The 26,804-nt window shown below is 39.2% G+C and overlaps 1 protein-coding gene across 7 annotated transcripts in view; it reads right to left on the bottom strand.

The window, feature by feature from the left end:
- The window catches only part of LOC127452596 (semaphorin-6D-like), a 206,965-nt gene that overhangs the window by 9,289 nt on the left and 170,872 nt on the right, over nt 1–26,804 (bottom strand). For 4 of the 7 annotated variants that reach the window (XM_051718187.1, XM_051718181.1, XM_051718180.1 and 1 more), the window contains 2 exons: nt 21,818–21,868; nt 15,076–15,228 (listed from right to left, as the gene is read on the bottom strand). In XM_051718187.1, the coding sequence (XP_051574147.1) occupies nt 15,076–15,228; nt 21,818–21,868 (204 nt within the window). The remainder of the gene's footprint in view (nt 1–15,075; nt 15,229–21,817; nt 21,869–26,804) is intronic. The other 3 variants (XM_051718184.1, XM_051718182.1, XM_051718185.1) reach the window with 3 other exon arrangements.

Below are 26,804 nucleotides of genomic sequence, written 5' to 3' on the forward strand. Positions count from 1 at the left end.
ATAATGGTAGAGACTCATGGACAATTGCTAATGATCTTGTAGAGAGCTAAGTGGTTTTCTCATTAACTGCAGTCTCAAGAGTAGCAGAGGTTTGTGCTTGACTCACAACTGATTTTACTGTTCCACACTGAGCTATATGTGGCATTAAGGTGGTACAAAGATGACATGGAGATGTTTCAGTTGAGCGCAAATTAGAATAAAAGCACGGACCACCTTACAGTGTTAATGAGCTAAGGGTAGAGGTGATTTGGATACCATGTGCACACTCCGATAATTATTAACTCCCACTGCCATCTGCACTGTCAGCTCTTCCTTATTTTTTTTCTCGTACATTATTTCTTTCACTTTTTAAGAGAGGCAGTAAATGGAAAAATCTGCTGATGTCTTACAGTGCAGGTTAGAGGTATGAGGAGTGTTATTTTTCACGGGGAGGTCTGAACTCTCAGTTGCTTTGGTAAGAAAGAGTCTGCTAAGCATGCATGTAAATGTTCTAAGGAAAAATGTACAGTCAAGCTGGTCATTATCGCAAAACAAATCCTAACAGGGTGATCAGGTCCCAAACATGAAGTGCTGCTTATACAGCTACTTATGAAATAAATGGTAACATTTTACATTAAGGTTGTATTTGTTAATTTTAGTTAACACAATTAGTTAACATAAACTAACAATGAACAATACTCTTACAGCATCTCTGTTTGTCAACACATTATGAACTAATATTAACAATAAACAAAAGTATATTTAGAAATGAACATTTATCAAGGTTAATAATTTATGTAAAAACTATTATGTTTGCTTGACAAAGCCAATATACTGTTATTCTACAGATCTGGTTTAGGGTTTTTCCAAAATCCCTAAAACAAGACAAAAATTAGCAATCGTAACTCCTCACAAAGCTTTCAAGCTACATCCACCAAACTTGGCACAGACCTTCAGACTGTTCTGACTCGGGTTTCTTTGACTTTTCTAACTGACCAGAATTGCGTTTTTTGTACAGCAGGAAAATAAAAAAATCCCAAAGACTTACATTCATGGGGACTGTTACAATACCTAGTAAGAGTCCTCCGGAGGAAGCATTTTAAGACATCATCGGCGTGCTTTCGACGCGAAGGATGTTCCAAAAGGTAGGTATCTTAATTATGCTGTCTCTTAAGATATCTCGTTTTGGCCAAATTTTAAGGTAGCATCGTATGTACTTTTCCCCGGGTAGGCGATCCCAGAATACACCGTGATGAGCTTGGTTGAAAAAATAAAAAGTCAAAGATGGTGGACGAAGCGAGAAAAATTTACATTATAAACATACTTATAATCCATTCAATACTGAGTATCAATAAATAACAGTTTAATATGACACAAAACCGACTATTTTACCCAAAATGTGTGTGTGTGACATGCGTATTTAGGCTCATTAGAGGATTGTGTCGTTTCTCTTGTGTCTCCTGTATTGAAATCTGTTGCAAGTCTAGTCTTCTGTGTGCTGCGCATGAGGAGCGCTATTTGAATGGTGTGTGGAGCTGCCGCCTATGTAGCGAGTTCCAAATCGGTCTCTTATGAGGCATCATTTTAGTAAGGATGCTGCCACAGAGGACAGCTGCCTATGTAGGAGACAGCGAGGCAGCTCACTAAGTTTTGGAACAGACTCATGGAATGTTCAAACCTGCTTGCCTGCCTGCCTGCATGCATGCAGCTGGCTGGCTGGCGATTTGTCTTTCTGTAATGTCTATTTAACCATCAAAGTTCAAAACTAAAAACTGAAACTAAACTTTCAGACAATTTTGCCACGGGTAAGCGCCGTTCTTTGGCGCAACTCAAAGCGGAGTATAACGGTTTTGAACTTGGCTCATCCAATCGTAATTCAGGGTCGGAACTATCACTTTCATAATTTAATTTAGTGGTTATTATACATTAATTTCTGACTGCAGAATTGCAAATTGACCAGAATCAGAATCAAGCATTCCAGAGAGCTGTGTACTAATGAGTTTTAAAACAAAGATAATAAAATAAAATGACGATAAAAGCATCAGTTGACTCCTGGCATCTCTTAAATGTTCATATTGATAAGAAATACTTCAGATATCTGTGGGGACACCATGTATAATTGGATACAGTTTTATAACACCTTTCTCCTATCAAGGGAAAATCTTTAAACTGAGACACTGGTGAGAAAAGAAAACTGCAGAAAGCCAAAACTATACATAGCTAAAGATGATATGTAGCATTATCTGTTTAGGACTTTTGGCAAGGCCAGCAAAGCCACACTGCCTTTGAAAGCTCTATTTCAGTGAACAGCAACGCCAAACACAATGTGGGAGGACCACCGCTAGCAAGCTATCGAGTTAGAGAGAGAGACTCTATTGTGCTTTTTCTAGCTGCTGCAAGCAAAAAATACAACTATGAATGCATAATAACTTTATGTGAGAAAAACAAGGATAATCTTCCTCCAGGCATCAATACAAACACATTAGCAGAGCAGCAACTGTGCTTTGCTAGCTACAGAATGAGGAAAGATTCTCAGCAGCTCAATTCTCTCTTGAAAATATGTTTCTCACCAACTGTTTACTGATACAAACCAGGATGGGTTATAGCTAAGTAAACTTTTGAAAGTGCAACCCCAGCACACACACATCATTTTCCCTCCATCACACAGAATATTTATAGGAAGCACTTTGCGTTTTTGTTCTCATAAGATTAAGGTTTTAAAGCATCATAACTGATATGTTTACTGTGTGCATACAACCACAAATGAAACTACTAATAGACATGCCAGAGTTTGCCTCTCTCTCTTGTAAGAAATAGCAGGCCTGTGCCCAAACAAACTGCAAAGGAAAAATGGAAGGGAACTCTATCTTTCTCTGACTCATCTGTCTGATTTCTGCTTGTCTATAAACTGTGGTCTTAGGACCCTGGGAAGGACCGAGTGCTGGCATATGCTACGTGATGGATGACTCACATACACACATCCAGTGTCACAACAGGTTTGCAGTTCTCTTCTGTGACTCAAGCTACACATGAATATATTCTGGTCCCCACACACTGACAAACACACTTCACAAATTGGATGTTTAATCTTTGTATCAACCCTCTGATGCATTATGTCTGTTGGGCCTCATGTATTCAGATAGAAGACAAAGGCAGGCCTAACAGTCATAAAAACATAACTCAAGCCCCACCTTCCAAGTCGTAAATTTTACTGATAAAAATCACGCCAAAATCAAACAAAGGGAGTCCAAAACAGACTACAAATCCATGAAGCCTTGCTCACTAAAGGATCGAACTCTCAACTCCTACTGGATGAGGCACACAACAGAACGTCCCTCAAACATGACATCATCAGGAGTTGAAATAATTCTGAAATGCTTCCAGAATTCACTTCCAGCGACTTTGTTCACCGAATATAGACATAGCTTTTTTTGCTGCTCTCCGGTGCAACCTCGTGGCACAAGGAAGTAATGTCCGACTTGAAACTGTGGCCATACAATCTCCATCTCGCTGGACGAGTTGAGATTACTCTGTGTTCAACCAAACACTCTAACGGATCCGAAGGAGACCGCCGCGCAATTCGCATCTTCATCCGTTTGCCTACAGAAGTGAAGAGATTAAAGGTTTCTCTTCCATCTTCAATCAAGTCGACATTTCTGAGTTCTCCGCCAGCCCGCCGAGAATCAACAGCCGTACCGCTCGCCGACAATCAACAGCCGTACCGCCCGCCAACAGAGCAACAGATTCTACCTGTGTCCTCATGTGATAAAAGAGGTTTACGTCTGGGCAGAGATAGAATATTATAGCGTGTTATTCTTGTGTTTTAAGGTTTTTGCTTGTACAGTTTACGGATCGCCATGTCCGCTCATTATTAATACTCAGGGTATTAATTATCACAAATTTGTTTTGCTGTATTGTGGTCCAACCAAATTGGATTGTGCAATTTCGCCATCGTGGGTGAGACAGAAATTGAGTTCATCCATTAGAGTCAAATAACGCAGGACTTTTACGAGCCCCGCTCGTAAAACCGCGTCTCTGAGTGATGAACACAGCTGCTTTCTCTCCCACTATTGTGAAATTGGCTTTAGGGCTGTCACTTAATCATCTCTCTCTCTCTCTCTCTCTCTCTCTCTCACTAACCACACTGACACACACACACACACACACACACACACACACACACTGTCACACACACACCTTATGTGTTATAGGATTATTTTATTTCCATATCTAATCATATCACTGTTTAGTTTGTAGTTGTAAGTTGGAAGTTTATTGACTGCATCGTATTAATTATTAATTGATATTACTGCATAAATAAACTTTGTTTATATTACAAAGAGAAGTGTTTTGGTTTGTTTTGCATACGCCTGTGTCATGCTGACGGGATGTCAGTGCTCGGATTCAAACCTTCATTCATTGTTTTTTTCCCGAAAATCGATATTCATCGGATGTCGATTTTCCTAAGAAAACAATCTAATATTGAGACTGTTTTAATATTTGGTTACTAGTCCCTGATTCCAGGGTGGTGCCCCGTCAATGTTAATCCTTATTAATATTCTATTGATTTTTGATAATTGATAATTATCTTTGATGATTGTTGAATTTGAATGATCAATAAGCTAGTGTTAATTTTAATTAATGTTTCATCGATGTTAACAATTAACGATTATCTTTGATAATTGTTGATTTTAAAGGATTAAAAAAGCTAACATTGATTAAAATCAATGTTCTATTGATTTTAATAATTAGTAATTATCTTTGATAATTATTAATTATTGCTAATAACCAAACTTGCTCCTAAACGTAGCACACTACATTTACTGGAGCCCCATATGAGGTTTTAATGAGTTAGATCCAATTAATTAATTTAAATATTAATTAATAACTACAGAAATAATTATTAATTATTTCTGATAGTAACCCTGATCTAAACAACCGGTAAAGCCCTACATGTCCACAACATCATTAAAAGTCATTTTTATACATTTAGGGAGTGATGTGATATCCAAACGACCATGGGTGATGACATTTGACCCTTACATATAATACTACACTAAATCTATTTGTCATTGCGTTTTTTTATTTTTGACAACATAAATTTAACACAGCTGAACAAAGTCATAATGCACCTCTGAAATATTTACTATTTTCTTCTGTTGCAATGGACAAATGTGTCCTATCTAAATAATTTTTTGGGGGTAAAAAGACTGGGATTATATTTTTTATTTCAAAACAAGAGTAAATATGATATATTTTAAACAATATATTTTATAAATAATTTAAAATATAATTTGCCAGTGTGATTTAATAATTGCATCATGCATCAGAGGGTTACTTTCTAAATAACAAAATAAAACACCAGGCTGCATGCATGCTAACTAAATTGCAGTTTATGCACACTAACAATGGAAACTTAGTTTTCACTGACACAAAAACTACACAAAATGAATGACCACCCAGATAAAGTGCTCCCATCTATATAGTTGACTTTGTAATTGGGTCAGTTAATTTCAGGGCCATGCAAACAAGATGATCATCAGTGTTCTTCAAAAAAAAAAAAAAAAAAAAATAAAAAAATAAAAAAATATATGAGAGTTTTTGGCTGCAGGCTTCTCTCTTTCTCTCTCTCTCTTTTAAAGATGGCCGGCAGAACAGAGACTAAATATAGCATAAATGTGTGAAGAAGAGGGACAGGCATGATACGGACAGACCTCACTTTGCCGAAAGACAACCAGGCAGACAGCTTGAAAAAAGGAGAGGAAGAGGGGAGGAAAAGGAGGACTATTTTTGGAAAAGCAAAGAAAAAGAAAGAAAGAACACTGTAAAACCTAATTAGTTGACCTTACTTAGATTTTTTTTTTAAGGCAATCGGATTGCTTGCTGTTTCTAAGTAAACATACTTGTTTGTCTCAAGTAAAGTGAACTTAATTATTTAAGTACAGTTAACTAGTTACAAGTAAACCTAACTCATCCATGATTAAAGTATCATTGTTTTTATTTAATTATTTAAATTGAGTTATATCACTTCTTATACAGTATAAGGGAAACTGACACTGTACTCTAGGTTAGCCATATGGCACATTGGATTCTCCTCAGTAATTCTTAGTGCACATAAATCTGCACTATTTTTTTAAAAGTATATTGAGTAGAGGCAAATTACATAAAATGAACAGGCTCCAGCTTCACCAGAGGTAACACTAATCACCCTAATGTGACTTTACAAAAATCACAACTATCAACCAGCTACAACAAAAATAACAACAATAATCAAAAGAATTAAACCAATATTATTTTTAATAACATTTATTATATTTCTCCATAAGTTCCCTTGTCTTGACCAAAAATACATAGTTACTTCAAGTGCAAGGTCTTATGGGTGTTCTACACAGCCGCAATTTTGTACTTGATAATTCTGAGCAGAAAGAAAGGAAGGAAGGAAGGAAGGAATCTGATAGAGTTGTGGAGAAGAAAAACCTATAGGAGGTGGAAAGGAAGGTTCTTTCACTCTCTTTTGGTTGAGTGAGGGATTGTGTAGGCCTCTGTCAAAATCCAGCAACTCCTTACTGACAGAGAGATAAAAAATGGATAGAGAGAATTGACGATGACTACTGTAAGAAAAGAGAATGACAGATTTATTGAGAAAGGAGAAGAGATAAAAAATGAACAAGATGGTATTGAAAGTAAGAGAGTGGGTGAGAAGAGGTTGATAGAGCAGGAGAAATGAGTGACAGATTTTCAGTGGTGCAAACTTAAAGTCTTTCAATCTTCCTTTTGGCTGTGTGAGGGATTGTGTAGGCCTCTGTCAAAACTCCAGTAACTCCTTCTCAAAGACTTGGAGAGTGGGAGAAAAAGACGGTCATGAAAAGCAGAAGGGCAAAAGTATGTGTTTAATTGAAAGCAGACTTGTGAGCAACCTATTAAAGTTCAGCTAAAATATAAGTGTGTGTGTTGTGTAGGGCTGCCAAAGTTTGGTTAACTTAAGACTAATTAAATATGCATAATGCTGTACATTTTATTTAATGCAGTTAACATATTTACCTAATCTGACATGAAAACAGCTTCATTCTGTTTTTTTCGTCATTCGGAAGACTGCTTATAATTGGGCAGTACAGATTACATACACACAAATAATCTCTAAAATCCAAATACATTATGGACAAATACAAGTCCATATGGGAAAACTTTCTCAGACAAAGACCTTTTTAATGACATTTTATAATTTATAAACTAACTTCAGATGGGAACATTTGCTGAAGTCATTTGCAGTCTTTGCATGGCAAAATTTAATTATCAACAAAGCGCAACAAGTATGAAACATCACATATGAGCGATACACTGTTAATGAGAAGGCCACGGGAGAACTAATGTGGGCTGGAATATTTGATACATTATATCGCTTTCATTCCGTAAAGGGCTAGTTCACCCTAAAATAAAAATTCTGTCATCATTTACTCACCCTGTGCAAAATGACAGACTCAGTCACCATTCAAGTTGTGAAAAAAATTGCAATCCAAGTTAATGGTGACAGAGACTAACATACTGCCAAAAATCTGTCAAGTGACTATTCTCATTTTTAGGTGAATTATCCATTTAAAGGTGAAAAGGTATTATTTTTTTTATACTTTCTCTTATTTCACTTATGCCATTCATTGGTTGATCAATGGACCAATGGAAGACAGGGAGAGTGTTTCGGAAACCTGTTTTTAAAAAAAAAAACAGTCATTATTTTTGCAATTCTGTTTAAGGCTTCCTATAATCCTTTCACAGAAAAACACTTTGTTTCTTCAAATGCATTCTCAGTCTATCTTTCTCTCTCTGTGTGTGGCTGATTGCCTGTGATAGGTTTGGGAATAGAACATTTTACACACCATAAATTTGATATCACTGAATAGATCAGGCCCATTTGGTGATATCAGGCGTCAAAGAGCTTAAAGGGCTATTGTTGTTCAGTTTATGCGCTATTTCTCAGAACAAGGTGAGAAGAAAACAGCAATATCCTCAGGGAAAAAATCTACATGGATTGTAAGACTCTTTGGTTTCTCTGTTTGGTTTGAGTCTGCTCTCTAGAAAGAGGAGACTGTCTCTCTATTTATTAACTTCAAATATAAGGAGATCAGAATTTAAGTATATTGACTATCACTCTTTGACTACGTTTACATAGACACAAGAAAGTGGGTTATTGCGAGAAAACAGCGTTCCTGTTTACACAAGCTGTGTTAGTGGCTTTATCTTTACTCACCTATACATGCGGCTTGGTCAGTACGCAACTTTCTGCACAACAACATTTCCCAGCGACGCTTGTGTAAATAACAAACATGGGATCCGAGATAGACTTTGCCATTTTATTCTCCATTGCATCGATTTATTTTCATATATTCCAGAGTTGTTGCTGTGTTTGTTTCCTTCACTTTCTGTTGCAACCTGCAGCTGAATTGCACGGCAATAATGGTGTTTCCCTCTTACATAAAACTCTGGGATTTCCCCATGGTACGAGCGCATATATGCGAACATGAGGTACAGTCGATATTTTACATTGGTGTGTACAAATGGGTATAGTTTATAGTGTTTGTGATTTTCCCACTATACTCCCAGAAATTCTGAATTCTTTCCCCTGTGTTGACTTGTTGTTGGGCTCCATCCAATGACGCTTGTTATCCTGGCCTGTTCCATGCACTCTTCAGACTCTTCCCATCAGAACGGCGCTTATGCATTTACATGACCACTTTAAGCCATGTACTCTGAGAGAAACCTAGTTGTGCTAAACCGCTTTCTCTTAATCATTTAAGTGGTGTAAGCAAATCAGCATTCTAGTTTATGTGACATTTCAGAATGCCACTTTCTGCAAAAACCCTGGAATAAACCGTTTTTTAAGGGCATGTTAACATGGTCATTGTGTTCTGTGTCCACAACTTTAGGAATTAGTTCAGTAAGGCTCCTGGTTTTTGTGCATTTAATAGTCTTGATTATCCAGTTAACTCTAGCATGTTTGCGCTGATGTGAATTAGGAAATGCTGTCATAAAAAACCTTTCTGGAAAGTGCCATGTAAAGTTCAGGGGATTTTTAACATGGGAAAAGTTATAAAGCTTAAAATTAAATGTCTTCCACTAACGGGATGGAGAATTAGCAGCCTGCAGTATTAGAAATGATTGTCTGTGGGGTCTCTACAAATTCACTTCCGAATAATATTGCATTGTCAGCAAGGCCTTCTGGAGTCTAAATCTGAGCACACTGTATCTAGTCTGACCAAATTATATGCCAAGAAATAACAAAATAATTCAGTCTAAAGGTGACTGTCATCCTCTAATCTCCACACAGGAGTGCAAAATGTTAATCTTGAAAATTAAACAAGGATGAGTATTACTTCACCTCATGATGGAATAAAATTGACAATATGAGCAGCAGGCACACCGTGAATAGCAAACAAAGGTAAATAATTGAGGGTGCCTGGAGTAGGAAATGAGAAAATGGGGGAAATGCTTTCTTTAAATGGATTTGAATTTCAGCTCAGTGCTCCTGTGATCTAAATATGATATATGATAGGGTCTGTGTGAGGGATTCTTATTCTGTGAGATTGTCTTTTATTTAGGAATGGCATTGGAAGTGATTTCTGGTAAAAATTCATATGCATTTGTATTAAAATCTATTAAATCTCAGATGTACTGTATCTACCAACACAAGTTTAGCTTAAATCTATTATGTCCCATTCAAATGACTGGCATCAGATCTTCAATGCACCACTCAACACATGCGTTATGTGGCACTTTGACTGCCATGTCAAAAAAAAGTTGCATTTAGCATTACAGAGTGAATGATTTAACTACAGTATGTAACAAGACAGTGGGAAGAGTAAACATTAAAAAACGAAAAGGTAATGTTTATGAGTGTAAAACAAATAAAAGTCCTTGAAATCGTTTTGAAACATCGCAGAAAGATAAGAAGATTCGTCAAACATGTTTTTTATTCTATAAAATATTATGATATGCCTTAAACATTGTGATGTACAACTCGACGAATTTAGATACACAAAGGATCAGTCTCCTCCATTTGTTTCTGAGTTTCGCGCCGGCACCTCCCATGTAACAATAGCTCATACGAATTGTTTGATTAACACTGACAGCACTTAGAGAAATCAATCGCAAGTGGGGTCAATTGTTTTAATTTTAAGCACTGTATTACGATGCTTAACTTGCGCACAGCTGTGCTGTGTAGCTTTATGTTTTGCTCCATAGAGTTCAACACGATTCATATGAAAGGGCCTTTAGAATCCACAAAACAAACAGAAATCAATACAATTCACAATTTATTCAATACATTTTTAAACATCATGCATAATTTGATGCATCATGCATTGATAGCTCAATTAAGCAGGTTTCTGATAGAAAAGCCATTCTTCTCTTCAGCAGACTGAAGACGCGCTTTCAAACAAGGGATGACGAACACCGTTAGATTCATGCAGCAGGTTCACACACTTTTTTACACACTACAAAAGCAGATAGGGAAACAAATGCGAAAAATTAAGAAGCAGCCAGTGCCGGTCCAGCTCAGGATTCTACAAACCTCTGGGAAAAAAAAACAAAACAAAAAAAAAACACATGCAGGACTAGCTATAGCCTCACTCTGAAGCCTGAGTTCACGGTGAGACAACATTCCATTTACACTTATTCTAGTTCTAGAATCTTTATTCCTCTGCACAATATTCTAGAGAGTTCTAGAACTCTTTAAGGCAATAATCTTCCAGTCTGTATACAGAGCTCAGGCTTAACGAGACTCTAAACTAAACGCAGAGGGGAAAAATAAGAGAGGCTTTAGAACATAAGGTGAAGCATTAGTCTGAGAGAAAAAATAAAAAATAAAAATAAAAAAGCAGGCAGGTTAACAGAACACTACATCTCTTTGGTCAGAAGGACCAGAGGAAGAGAGGGAGGGGGCAGGGAAAAGAGAGGAAGGTAGAGGGTTTCAGGAAGCACATTAGATGGATCCAAACACTGTATGAGCCCACAGTTCTTTTAAAACTAAGTATTGTGGATAAAGGAGTGTTACTTAAAGGGATAGTTCACCCTAAAATGAAAAAAAGAAAAAAAGTTATAATTTACTCAGCCTCATTTTGTTCCAAACATGTATGACCTTCCGTGAAACATACAATTAAAGTGGAAGGGGACCAAAGACAGCTGTGGTCACCATCCACTTTCATTGTACGGAAAAGAGCAGCTTGGGTAGTCTGATGGATAATCTGTTTTGTGTTCCATACAAGAAAATGAAATGTGTTTGGAACAACGTGAGGGTGAGTAAATGATGAAATGATTTTCATTTTAGGATGAAATATTCCTTTAATAGTGTCTGTTGGAGTGTGCTTGTGTGAGGGCATGAGTTGGCCTAATACAAGGAAAATTTGAGGCGATCTATTTTTTTTTTATTTTTTTTTACCTTTGGTGACAGACATTATTACCTGGCATTGGCTACATGGGCGGCAAGCTGGCTGTGACATTTCCAAGTGAAACACTTTAATAAGATGGACGTCACTTTGCACTTTTTGGGACCAGAGCTCCTATAAAGTCAATCATACCCGTTACCACACCTGCAGTGGATTTCATTTATTTTTTTATTGGAAACCATAGAGCCTCGTTTGTTTGTGTGATTAGACTCAAAATCATCTGATTTTGATGATGGTGGGACGACCAACCCAAAGATTTCTCACTTCTTCCATTTTTCCATTATCTTTCCTTTTCCTCCATGAGAATGCCTCAATCTCTTCCACCCAATGGTTATGTTCACACAATACAGTAAGTGTTTGGGATTGACTATCATATATACTGAAAGGTATGGGGTGATTCTCACGAAACCTGTCAAGAAAATGTCCTGGTCATATTTAACACAAAATCAATTTAAAACATATATATATATATATATACATACATATATATATATATTTAAAATACATTATGGTAATGAGAATTGGGGGGTCAAATGTACACAACTTATGTTACAATAACATATTGTAACATACAATATTATTATTCATTTTCTATATGCAAGATATAATTAGTGCCCAAGCATTAAAGTGCTGATTCTTATTTGTTTCTTTTGATTTCGAAGTAAAATATGACTAGGGCATTTTTTGACAGGTTTCAAGACAATTTTCCTCTCAAATTCTCAAATTGTGATGTTCATACTACAGCTTAAAGGAATGGCTCAAAAACTGTCTTTATGAACGAATGACCAGAATCAATCAACTTTTCTATGTTCGCAATAGCTTAAATAGCTTCTATTCTTCTTTTTGGATTGCAGCATTTAGATTGTGCCCAGACAAAATAAGTAAAAGAAATACATATATATATATATATATATATATATATATATATATATATATACACACACACATACACACACACACACACACAGTTTTGCTCAAAAGTTTGCATACCCTGGCAGAAATTGTGAAATTTTGGCATTGATTTAGAAAATATGACTCATCATGCAAAAAAAAAAAAAAACTGCAAAACTTTGTATCCTGAACAATTCTTCTGGCAGTTGTGGCTGAAATCTTTCTTGGTCTACCTGACCTTGGCTTGGTATCAAGAGATCCCCGAATTTTCCACTTCTGAATAAGTGATTGAACAGTACTGACTGGCATTTTCAAGGCTTTGGATATCTTTTTATATCCTTTTCCATCTTTATAAAGTTCCATTACCTTGTTAGGCAGGTCTTTTGACAGTTCTTTTCTGCTCCCCATGGCTCAGTATCTAGCGTGCTCAGTGCATCCACATGAGAGCTAACAAACTCATTGACTATTTATACACAGACACTAATTGCAATTTAAAAAGCCACAGGTGTGGGAAATTAACCTTTAATTGCCATTTAAACCTGTGTGTGTCAAACTTTTGATCAGGGCCATTTGGGTGATTTCTGTTATCATTATGATTTAAAAAGGAGCCAAACAACTATGTGATAATAAATGGCTTCATATGATCACTATCCTTAAATAAAAGATTTTTTTTTTTTGCATGATCAGTCATATTTTCAAAATCAATGCCAAAATTTCACAATTTCTGACAGGGTATGCAAACTTTTGAGCATAACTGTGTGTGTGTGTGTATAAGCATTTAGCACTCTATAACATGACTGACAGCCATAATCTTCAGCTGCGTGAACATAGCCAACCTGTCTCCATCCCTTGCTGACACCTCCTCAATGTTTTTCCACTGTCTCCATCCCTCTCTAAACCTCCTTATCCCTCTCTGTTTCTCTTTCTACCGAGGTATTAATAGCCTCTCTGCAGGACCGAATGCGTCTCCGGGCTGAAGTTCAGCTGGAGTTCATCGTCAGGTCATCTTCCACTGTGTTTTAATGAGTTTCAGAGTCCTCCACCCCCTCATAGCTGTCCATCCTCCCGACGCTCACGCAAATTATCTGGGGGCCAGAGGTCCTGCCATCATTCCACTTAATTTGAGCATGAATGACCTGCGAGAAGGTGTGTTTAAAATAACATTAACGAGCAGTGTTGACTCGGTAGCTGCCACCTCAGAACAAATAGAGGTTTTGTTTTGGCAGACATTATCGCTTACTTTTTATAGGGAGAGAATCAACCACGGATGCTGAACTGAATGCTACAGTACCTAAGGAAATAGGAATAGAATTAATTGCACGATTAACAGCCCATGCTTATTTAAATGAACCATAATGACGCAGGTTGTGAATAAAGCTAAAGTTTGAATCATTAGTAAATGGCATTATCAGCTATATATGAGCTCAAGTAATTGTAACGCAGGCAATTAAAATTTTTATTGAATCAGCGCGTTATCATTATTGATAAACAACAAAAACTAAACTGAAGCTATAAATATGCACTACTACACAAGCTAAAACTAAAAAGAAATCCAAAAGAAAATGACTTTAGTTTTCGTGTTTTCAACCAATGTTGGATGGTCTGATTTAGTAATTAATTTAGTAATTGATTTAGCAAATCAGTAAGTAGTGCGCATGCGCTGAATGCATCATCTGTGTACTTCGAAAGGCCACGAGACTTACTGGCGAGCGGAAAAACAAAGTACGCTCTAGCCTTTAGGGGCAGGTCACTACATTAAAGCAGTAATGGCTTATTCATAACACATATTATTATCTGCAGTATATTGTTGTTGTGAATCTGACCAATAAAACTTTTAACTTAAACTTCAGTTGTATTACTCTGAGTATGGTGCACTTTCTAAATGCTAAAGTATGACTACAGGATACCAAATACTAGCAGGGTGTGCAAAAACAAATCATCAGCTCTCTAAAGGCTTTGAGTATGAGTATTAACACATGACCTCTTATCTCTTCACTAAGAGCCACAACAACAGAGGGATAGAGATATGGATGAGAAGAGAGTTGAAGAGAAAGAAAAGAGAGAAAGGGAGGGAGAGATAAGGTTTGTTGTGACTCTTTCATTAAACCACTGCACCTCTCGTTTCTGCGGGTCGTTTGATTGCAGAGTGTGCGACTGCTCTTGACTGAGTGGCTGAATAGATTGCACACGGGAAGTTTCTATCAGGCTGTGTCTGCCTGTAGGCCTGGAGTCCTCTGCTTATTTATCGACTGCTGGTGCTTCTCATTATAGGCTGAGTGGAACATCATAGTGGCAGCCACAGGATTTATGATCATTTTGCTGCATTCTACTGAACTTCAGCCAGGGACACATAAGTGGAAACCAGACAAAGTACCTTTTGAGATATAGGGCAGACGTAAATGTAATAAAACAACTGAGCACTGCAGAATTCTTTTTCTGTTTATCTTGAAGGAAAAGCATGGACGGTCAATTGCAATCATTGCTGAATAGCAAACACCTGAAAGTTTATTTTTTTTTTTTTTAAACATATGAATTTTTATTTTTGAAAGTTGGTGTGTGTGTATGTGTGTGTGTGTGTGTGTGTGTGTGTGTGTGTGTGTGTGTGTGCGCAATCTTTGAATACTTCATGTAGTATTTTGTGCTGTGTTGTGTGTTTGCAGCTGTGGGGTCACACAGTGGAATCCAATAAAGCACTAGAAGAGTTTCATCTCGGGAAAATGGGAATCTAGAGAACAGACGATGGGCCAAGAGCCTCTCCTCGCCCCCTTACCCTCCATCTCCACACTGACTGGCTCCAAGTCAGGAGAACCCTGCCCTCCCCGTCTCCCCTCCTCGGGGTGGGTACCTGTCTCAGAGACACCTTTGACTTTAGGCAGAGCTGGCCCCTGATTGGTTGTGGTGGCGCTTGTGGGTGAGGTCTTTCCTGTGGTTGTATTGGAAGGGGGCAACAAAGTTACCAATCAGATCCTTATCCATAATATGCTTTTTAAATCAGGAAAACAACAATGCAAACAGACCAATTCAATTCAATATAAATCATTACAGCAGAATACCTTTGTACAATGCTATAAAATAAAAATATCCAGACAAAATATCCATGTGAATTCATTATATATATATATATATAGAGTTGGGAGGGTTACTTTTGAAATGTATTCCACTACAGATTACAGAATACATGCTGTAAAATGTAATTTGTAACATATTCCATTAGATTACTCAAGGTCAGTAATGTAATGTATTCTAAATACTTTGGATTACTTCTTCAGCACTGTTTTTTTCACTTGTTTTGACTATAAAAACTCTCCCAGTAAATACACGTTAAAAATACATTCTCTGAAAAACCTAATTATCTTATGCAGTGTTGTTTCTAAAACAAGATAAATCAAATGGATCTTGTTTTAAGGATTTTTAGATCTTTTTTTTAAAGGAAAACAATACAAATTATTATCAAGAATATGATTTTTGCCCTAATATCAAAGGTCTTTCTAGAAAAAAAAGAAATTATGATCTAACGTGAATTTTCATTAATAAAAAATATGATCGTGCCTGGTAACGTGTATGTAAAATGGCCACAAATAGCATTTTAGCTTAGCATAAAGCTGACAATTTACACAATGTTTATTTGTATTTCTTCTGCTCCAAACTTACTTCAAACTTACTTCTCTGTCACATCATAAGAAAGTGTTTCACCTCTGTTCAAATGCACTTTGGATCACAATTTATGTTTAAATGTTTCCATCTGAAAGGACTAAATATTAAATGAAACAAATGACAATAAAATGCTAAATAATCTCTTCAGTAATCAAAATACTTTTTGAATGTAACTGTATTCTAAATACCAATGATTTAAATTGTAACTGTAGTGGAATACAGTTACTTATATTTTGTATTTTAAATACGTAATCCCGTTACATGTATTCCGTTGCTCCCCAACCCTGTATATATATATATATATATATATATATATATATATATATATATATATAAATAATATATATTTATCATAGTAAATGTAGATAAAATAGTCCTTCGCATAATATAATATATAGCTACAACTTACGCAAAACATTATTTTTTATAAAATAATGGAATACCTTTTCATTTGAAATACATCAAGTTTGAGTGGCTGTTGAATCTTGCTCATTTTATCACCACAGGAGAAAATCAAGAAAATGACCCTCCTCCACAGTAGTGTGAACACGTAATTTTTAGGGGTGTAACGATCCATCGATCCAATAACCAACAATCCAGTGTTATCGATACAACGCCTAAATATCGATATATAGACATTTTTTTTTAAGATGCACCTTTATTTTAATACTCTCATGTCAGCCACATCCTTACGTATTTCCATCAGGCGATGAAGCAACCTTATTTCATTAATTTCACTTTATGAGCGCTAAATACGCTTTTCATGTGGGACAAGGATGTGCGCAGGGTCTGTGAAGCCAAATTACGCTCTGCTATCCGTGCGTGTGCGTCAACCGGGCTTTCCACGAAACGCGAGCTCCAGACCAGTGACAGGATCAGTGCGAGCACGTCAACCGGGCACTCCTTAAAATGTGAGCTCTCGTGTCAAACGCAGAGCAGCTCACATGCACGATTAATTCGGGCTTCCATCGATATCATTGTGCATGCGACCCATTTGAATTTTACATGAGAATTTGCTATTTAAACGTACCATGGAGCAGTTCAACCATCATATGAAACATCTTGACAATGCCAACATTCTGAACAGCACTAATGAGGTAAAGTGAAATCACCTGCTCAGCTCCAGCATCAGTTATAAGACTTTACACATCTACACATCAACACCCTTACTAACATTTATCCCAGTTAACTGTAACAGAATTTTCATTATAACTGTGGAAGTTGTGGCCAAGAGAACCACGGATAGCATGGATAGCTGGAAGCAAGTCATGGGTATGTAAGTACTTTGAATTGGATTAAACTGAAAAATAAGCTGTAATCAAAAGATTGATGATCACTTGTGTGTGACGTTATTTTTAATATTATTATCTGTATAATTTTTTATTTCTGAAGTCCCTTATTTTGTTGTGGATGTCCCAATGTGGATACTAAATTTGCACTTTTCTGAGAGCTCAATCAAATATTCAAATTATATTTTGGTTGCATTTGAGGGCAAAAAAAAAAAAAAAAAAAATTCATTGTGTAAAACAGGCACAAAATATCGGAATATACAGGTGCATCTCAATAAATTAGAATGTCATGGAAAAGTTCATTTATTTCAGTAATTCAACTCAAATTGTGAAACTCATGTATTAAATAAATTCAGCGCACACAGACTGAAGTAGTTTAAGTCTTTGGTTCTTTTAATTGTGATGATTTTGGCTCACATTTAACAAAAACCCACCAATTCACTATCTCAAAAAATTAGAATACATCATAAGACCAATAAAAAAAAACATTTTTAGTGAATTGTTGGCCTTCTGGAAAGTATGTTCATTTACTGTATATGTACTCAATACTTGGTAGGGGCTCCTTTTGCTTTAATTACTGCCTCAATTCGGCGTGGCATGGAGGTGATCAGTTTGTGGCACTGCTGAGGTGGTATGGAAGCCCAGGTTTCTTTGACAGTGGCCTTCAGCTCATCTGCATTTTTTGGTCTCTTGTTTCTCATTATCCTCTTGACAATACCCCATAGATTCTCTATGGGGTTCAGGTCTGGTGAGTTTGCTGGCCAGTCAAGCACACCAACACCATGGTCATTTAACCAACTTTTGGTGCTTTTGGCAGTGTGGGCAGGTGCCAAATCCTGCTGGAAAATGAAATCAGCATCTTTAAAAAGCTGGTCAGCAGAAGGAAGCATGAAGTGCTCCAAAATTTCTTGGTAAATGGGTGCAGTGACTTTGGTTTTCAAAAAACACAATGGACCAACACCAGCAGATGACACTGCACCCCAAATCATCACAGACTGTGGAAACTTAACACTGGACTTCAAGCAACTTGGGCTATGAGCTTCTCCACCCTTCCTCCAGACTCTAGGACCTTGGTTTCCAAATGAAATACAAAACTTGCTCTCATCTGAAAAGAGGACTTTGGACCACTGGGCAACAGTCCAGTTCTTCTTCTCCTTAGCCCAGGTAAGACGCCTCTGACGTTGTCTGTGGTTCAGGAGTGGCTTAACAAGAGGAATACGACAACTGTAGCCAAATTCCTTGACACGTCTGTGTGTCAGTCCATTCCTTGTGAAGTTCACCCAAATTCTTGAATCGATTTTGCTTGACAATTCTCATAAGGCTGTGGTTCTCTCGGTTGGTTGTGCATCTTTTTCTTCCACACTTTTCCCTTCCACTCAACTTTCTGTTAACATGCTTGAATACAGCACTCTGTGAACAGCCAGCTTCTTTGGCAATGAATGTTTGTGGTTTACCCTCCTTGTGAAGGGTGTCAATGATTGTCGTCTGGACAACTGTCAGATCAGCAGTCTTCCCCATGATTGTGTAGCCTAGTGAACCAAACTGAGAGACCATTTTGAAGGCTCAGGAAACCTTTGCAGGTGTTTTGAGTTGATTAGCTGATTGGGATGTCACCATATTCTAATTTTTTGAGATAGTGAATTGGTGGGTTTTTGTTAAATGTGAGCCAAAATCATCACAATTAAAAGAACCACAGACTTAAACTACTTCAGTCTGTGTGCATTGAATTTATTTAATACATGAGTTTCACAATTTGAGTTGAATTACTGAAATAAATGAACTTTTCCACGACATTCTAATTTATTGAGATGCACCTGTATATCGGAATTTGATTCACAGTGCCCTGAATCAAATCAAAATCCTATCGCGGCAGACTTTGAAGTATCTGCAAATATCGGATCGCAGGCCAAGAGAATCGATATAAGATCATATCGTGATGAAACATCCGATTTACACCCCTAGTAATTTTAACACAGCAATATCCTCAAGCTTATGGTTTATTTGTTTTGTATAAGTTCAATAGCACTCGCAACTCTGATTTCTAAACAGGCTTTGGTTTTTCTTTTGCTCTGTTGTGCCAGTGTTTCTATGACAGTCCCTGGATGTGTAGTTTTTGATCAGAGGCAAGCAAAGGTTCAAAACTAAGCTAATCCTCAGAAAGTGAAGTCAAAGCTTCTTTTTGAACACTTTCCCCCTCTCTTCCATTTTTTTCCATCTGTTCCTCACAAAGTGCTGATCCTAAACACACTTGCAGACCACAGACTTTGAGGTTATCCTTGTAAGACCGATACAAAGATTTAGCTCTTTCCCTTTCTAGGCAACTTTAATTACCAATGACCTTGAAACAGTTCCCTTCCTTCTCTTCCTTTCCCTTCCCCGTCCTTGAGCTCAGGCTGCTGTGAAGAGTTCTATCCCTGGACAAATGCTTAATGTAGCGGCTTACAGTACTCATCAGCACCAGTGCAAACCCCATCTTCTTTCTGTCCACCTCTAAATAAAGCCAGTCATCTTGCCATCTGTGCCACACAGTGCCTACCCAACAGGGGCGCTGAGAGCTGGCACAGCAGATGCTTTTATTATCATTCCATTTCCTTTCTATGTAAAGGGTCCCAGAAGAAAAGAGCTGTTGGAAAACAGTGGTGCATTGTGGACATTTTTGTCTGGCCTTCACTATGGGATGTCTTTATCACAGTAGAGTTCTGAGGATGTAATAACTCCTCTTGAATTCAGGTAGAGTCCTACTTACTATGCCACAGTGCCGTGGGAGGTTTTGTCTCAGTGTGAGGTGAGAAAGCGTGAGGGAAGGTATGCTGCTGTGTCATTTTCAGTGGTTTGGAGAGGAACACTGGTGGATTCACAAACTGAATTAATCAGTAGGGAAGCTCATTGAATCTGGGCACAAACTGTGTGCTCTTTCACACCATACAAACCCCACACAGACAGCGAGGAGCAAAGAGACACATCATCCAGCATCCTACACACCTGTACCATTTCTCCTTCTATAGGAGAGGGTAAACAACACTACAGACTTATGCCATGATAAACACCTCTCTCTCTCTCTCTCTCTCTCTCCTTTCTTACTGACTTCCTTCTCTCACTATGCTTCATTACATCTTTATTGGTGTCTCTCTTACCTTCCTTCCTTTCCTATCCTTCCTCCCTCCCAATCTTTCCTTCTATCTTCCTTCTTTTTTCATCTCTCCTTCCTTCCTTCCTTCCTCCCTTCCTTCCTCAACACATTTGGCAGTCACCAGTGAATTAATAACCTCTTACTAATTTGCTGATAGACAGATTGGAGGCTGTCTGGGAGATATTTTTGTTCTGTAAGCAGCTGTATTTTAGCTAAGAAAACAGTGGCACAGATTCATTAGTAAAAGATTAGAATATAATAAAGCAGGTGATTGGACATCATATTGTTTACTAAACCTCATCTGTGCTAATAACCTCATGTGACTAATCCAGATGGTAATGCAAGGATTATGAGCGGACACTGGATATTGTTCTATGATCCCTAGAGGAGGGGATCTGTATGTGTGTGTCTAATTCAGAGTATATTATGTGCAGTGCAATAGCATTATGCCCAGGCCTGGATCACTCTGTTTCCCCTCGCATGCTTCAGAAGCAAGACCAGACAAAACCACCCAGGGATGTTCACACACCACACAAATGCACACACAGGTCAGCTGTCAGCTAGTATTAGCTCATGACTATCTGAAATGTAACGGTGTCCACCAAAAACTTCAATATTCTCTTTCTCCCTCAAACACATTTTTCTATCATGGTGGAGACTTTCCATTGCCTTGTAATGTTGTTATCCTTTGTTAATGTTTTATTATACCCTAACAGAAACCTTGTTGTCTGTCCCCACAATGTAGGTGATTTCAGGTTTTACTATCCTTGTGGGGACATTTATAGGCAAAACCTGAACCACACACATGCACACACTCTCCCTGTCTTTCACACATACTCCCTTTAACACACACAAGTATGTTCAATCACTCAAGTCATTTTCTTTCACACACACACACACACACACACACTACACACACACACACAGGCATACTATCACACATCCGCACAGTGAGAAAATTAATTTGTCAGATTGTAAATTTCATTTGTTCCTCCAAAGCTCTTGCTCAAAGTGCTTTGAGCTCAGCGGTCCAGATCTGCACCCTCACTGCTGGTCATTTAATGAACGTTATTGATCTGGGATGCATATGCCTCTCAAAGAATTGTTGTATGTTTGACTCAGAGGTCAGAGAATGACAGATTGATGTGTGCGTGTGTGTGTGTGTGTGTGTGTTTAAGAAAGGCAAGAAACTATAATATGCTATAATATGCTGAAATGCTGTAATATTAACACCGAGAAACCAGCGACAGAATGTAAAAAATGCTTGCAATTGGACATTCCAAAACCCAGAATTAAATGGCTGGCCATGACATTTCTACTCTGAACTGAAAGGTAAATTAAATGAAAATAATTATGAATATGGATGCAAGTAAGACTGTTTACTAAGGCGAGTTAAATGACTGAATTAAAAGCACATGAGACTAAATTTGTGCACTGACCATACGCAGAGTCCACTGCAGGGTTCTGCTTGCGAGTCGTGGCCATGACATCTAGATAAACAAGACAAAGAGGAATAAGATCAAGAAAGCATGAAAGCACAAACTATTAAAACACCACAAACAAACAACTGATAGGGCAATAATCTATATTACACTATATTATTGTGATTATTATTCTTAATCAGTGTCAGAAATAAACTTTTACATTAAGGGGCAATATATGCCCCTGGATTTGTTTTTCAGGTGCATTTTACCTTTATGAGGGCATCTTATTTCTAACCATATAAAAACAAACTGTTTCTCACCTGTGTATGTAAAATATGTCAATTTAATCAATTAATACAAAATATCAAGATACATTTTTTTTTTTTACTTCTTACCATCAGAATTAAATCAACATCAACTCCATATAATGTATAACAAGAACTATAAAAAAAAAATACTATAAAAAACAAACAAAAAAACAATTCATTACAAGGGCATTTGTTTGCCCCGATATTTTGAATATTAAGGCATTTTTGTAATTTTTGGTGGCATTTTTGCCCTGAGCCCCCTTTAATTTCTGACACTACTCTCAATAAATTCTCTAAACAATTGTTTAATGGGCATCTTATGGGTATCATATTGCTGCAGCTGCTCATATTGCTAAGCCACTCAAGGCCATCCGTTACAGTGATTTTACCATGGCTAAGGTGTTTTATAGAATGTATAGACCTAAATGCTGATTGGTTAATACAGTGTACCAGTTTACCAGCTGTGCTAAAAGACACAATATAATAACAGCTTTGACACTAAACACCTGCTCTTCTAGATATTGTGTACTGTTTATTACTGCGCAGCACGCATAGAGGACAATCATTAATCTTAGTTTACACATCATGGGTTAGTGGACGGATGGAATTTTACTGAAATAAATAAATAAATATATATATATATATATATATATATATATATATATATATATATATATTATACAGTTGTGCTCAAAAGTTTGCATACCCTGGCAGAAATTGTGAAATTTTGGCATTGATTTTGAAAATATGACTGATCATGCAAAAAAAATGCCTTTTATTTAAGGATAGTGATAATATGAAGCCATTAATTATCACATAGTTGTTTGGCTCCTTTTTAAATCATAATGATAACAGAAATCACCCAAATGGCCCTGATCAAAAGTTTACATACCCTTGAATGTTTGGCCTTGTTACAGACACACAAGGTGACACACACAGGTTTAAATGGCAATTAAAGGTTAATTTCCCACACCTGTGTTTTTTTAAATTGCAACTAGTGTCTGTGTATAAATAGTCAATGAGTTTGTTAGCTCTCATGTGGATGCACTGACCAGGCTAGATACTGAGCCATGGGGAGCAGAAAAAAACTGTCAAAAGACCTGCGTAACAAGGTAATGGAACTTTATAAAGATGGAAAAGGATATAAAAAGATATCCAAAGCCTTGAAAATGCCAGTCAGTACTGTTCAATCACTTATTCAGAAGTGGAAAATTCGGGGATCTCTTGATACCAAGCCAAGGTCAGGTAGACCAAGAAAGATTTCTGCCAGAAGTATTGTTCGTGATACAAAGAAAAACCCACAGGTAACCTCAGGAGAAATACAGGCTGCTTTGGAAAAAGACGGTGTGGTTGTTTCAAGGAGCACAATACTTGTTGACCCCTCTCCAAACATAGCACTTATGGTTTTGACCATGAAGCTCTATTTTGGTCTTGTCACTCCAAATTACAGTGTTCCAGAAGCTGTGAGATGTGTCAAGGTGTTGTCGGGCATATTGTAACCAGGCTTTTTTGTGGCATTGGCTTCTTTCTGGCAACTCGACCATGCAGCTCATTTTTGTTCAGGTATCATCGTATTGTGCTCCTTTTTGCATGATCAGTCATATTTTCAAAATCAATGCCAAAATTTCACAATTTCTGCCAGGGTATGCAAACTTCTGAGCACAACTGTATATATATATATATATATATATAGGGTTGGGGAATAACAGAATACATGTAACAGGTTTACGTATTTAAAATATAAGTAACTGTATTCCACTACAGTTACAATTTAAATCATTGTTAATTAGAATAGTTACATTCAAAGAGTATTTTGATTACTGAAGAGATTATTTTGCATTTTATTGTCATTTGTTTCATTTAATATTTAGTACTTTCAGATGGAAAACATTTATACATAAATGATGTGATCCAAAGTGCATTTGAACAGAGGTGAAACACTTTCTTATGATGTGACAGAGAAGTAAGTTTGAAGTAAGTTTGGAGCAGAAGAAATAGAAATAAACCTTGTGTAAATTTTCAGTTCCCTATCTGTCACTCACTCGACGTTGTGTCGATGTAGTGACACTAGGGGTCAAACTTGGGAGCCAAACACCTCTTCTTTTGAAAAAAGGCCAATGGGAATTGCAGAGTGGAATTTGCATGCCACTCCCCCGGACATACGGGAATAAAAGGAGCTGGTATGCAACCACTCAGTGCACTGAATTAAATTCTCCCTACCAATCACCTCAAACTGCTGTATTTTACGGCGTATTTCAGCGGCTTCTCCCCCTCTGCACCCGTGGAGTGCAGAGAATGCCCCTGGGTGCTTCAGCAGAACAACAAAAAGAGTATATTCTAAAAAGAGTATATTTTCGATTCTAAAAGAGCTGCACACACAGAACGTCTTTTTAAAGATGTCTTTCCGTTTGTGTGTTATTCCTGGTTGCGGTTGTTATCTCTCCGCTTCTGACGGCCATGATCGCTGTCTTACGTGTCTGGGCACTGCCCACGCGGAGACTTCGTTCGTGGATGGGTCTTGTCCTCATTGCGAGGACATGACCATGGCAACGTTGCGGTCGCGGCTTGCCTTCGCAAGAAAGCAAGCCACCCCAGTGGCTCCCCGCCACGGTCCTTCTACCTACGGTATGAGGCCGCGTCGATTAGCACTGGGGGCGATTTGAGGACTCCAATGGGACCACCTCCGCCGGGTAACCCCCCACGGACCTCCTATTCCTCAGCACGCTCGCTTGCCCTGGTCGGGCTCTCGGATGAGACTGCTGGCTCATCTCAGGGAGAGTTTGACCTCTTATTCTGGGCCCGGAAAGACGATGAGCTATCGAGCACAGCATAGGAGAGCGGGCTCATCCACTCTGACACAGAGGCTTCGGCTGGGCTTCCCCCTTCAGGTGTGGTCGCCCAGTCTCAGGCCGACGTGGAGATGACGGACATGCTTTCCTGGACAGCCGCGAGCGTCGGGCTAGAGTGGAACCCTCCACTCTCCCCTGAACCCTCACGGCTCGATGATTGGTTCCTGGGCCCAGAGCGCTGCTCACAGCCGCGCCCCGCCCCGGTTCCTTTCTTCCCGGAAGTGCATGAGGAGCTGACAAGATCATGGGGGGCACTTTTTACTACCTGGTCCCGATCTTTCAGCTCCCCCGCTCTCACTACCCTTGATGGTGGGGCGGCCAAGGGGTATTCGGTGATCCCCCAGGTGTATAAGGCGCTTGCGGTGCACTTTTGCCCGCAGAGCGCTACCACCTGGCGCGGGCGCCCAAAGCTCCCGTCCAGGGCCTGTAGGTTTACATAGTCTCTGATGGCAAAGGCCTATGGTGCCGCTGGACAAGCCACCTCCACCCTGCATGCCATGGCTCTCCTGCAGGTACACCAAGCCAAGGTGCTAAAAGAGCTGCACGAGGGTAGTTCTGACCCGGGATTGATGCAGGAACTGCGCTCGGCGACTAACCTCGCTCTCCGTGCGATGAAGGTCACGGTGCGGTCTCTCGGGCAGGTGATGTCCACCCTGGTGGTCCAGGAACGCCACCTTTGGCTCAACCTGGTCGACATGAGAAAGGCTGACAAGGCACGGTTCCTTGACGCCCCCATCTCCCAGGTTGGCCTGTTCGGCGACACCATCGAGGACTTTGCCCAGCAGTTCTCGGCGGTGAAGCAGCAGACAGAGGCCATTCAACACCGGCGCGGCTCAAGACCCCGCACCCTGTCTGCTCATTGCCAAGGGCGTCCTCCTGCAGCAACAGCACCGGCTCCACCGCTGCCCACCCCCGCGGCCCGGCCCCGGCGTGGAGCCCACCACAGGAAGCAGATGCCACCCGTCTCACGGCCGGCCGCCAAGAACCCTAGGAAGGCTTCGAAGCGCCCCTGAGACGGGCGACCCAGGGATGAGGGGACCCGCTTCTACGGAGCTGGTAGACAGACTACTCCATCCTCTGGTGGAGGGCCGGGAGGAGAATATTTTGTTTCATTTTTTGCCGCATGTCCAAGAGGCTGCGGTACCCAAAACTTCAACAAAAGAGTGGGTTCCTTGTTCTCTGGGTCACATGTCAGGTGCCGCCATCCACCATCCCATTTTGGCAGGTTTGGCACTCCAGCGGCGGACCCCCCCGCCCCTGCGCGCCCAGCTGTGGCACAAACATGCCCACACCGGGTTGGTTCCGATGGACTGTGGGGATGATGTTCCTCCTCCCCCCTCCTTGACCAATCTTATGGTGGGCGTCAGGAGCCAGGTAAGTGTTTCGATGTCTCTGGACTCAGCACGGCCACGGGGTTCGAGCCCCCTCGACATGGCGCCTCCGCGAGGCCCCACCCGCTGGTACGTCCGACATGATTATCCCCTTGGTCACCCTTGCCCGGAGTTTGGACACGTGGCACGCGCTTTCCAACCCATCGCGATAGCTGACCCGGACCGTCCGACTCAGCTACGCGATTCAGTTTGCCAGGCGCCCGCCCAGGTTCAGCGGCGTCCGCTTCACCTCGGTGAAGGGCGAGAATGCTGCTATCTTGCGCGCGGAGATCGCTACCCTTCTACGAAAGGGTGCGATAGAGCCTGTCCCTCCAGCCAAGATGAAAAAGGGGTTTTACAGTCCCTGCTTCATCGTACCGAAGAAAGGCGGCGGGTTGCGGCCAATCTTGGACCTGCGAGTACTGAACCGGGCCTTGCACAGATGCTGACGCAAAAACGCATTTTAGCAAGCATC

Source organism: Myxocyprinus asiaticus, chromosome 15 (genome assembly GCF_019703515.2).
Source record: "Myxocyprinus asiaticus isolate MX2 ecotype Aquarium Trade chromosome 15, UBuf_Myxa_2, whole genome shotgun sequence".
Taxonomy (NCBI): Eukaryota; Metazoa; Chordata; class Actinopteri; order Cypriniformes; family Catostomidae; genus Myxocyprinus; species Myxocyprinus asiaticus.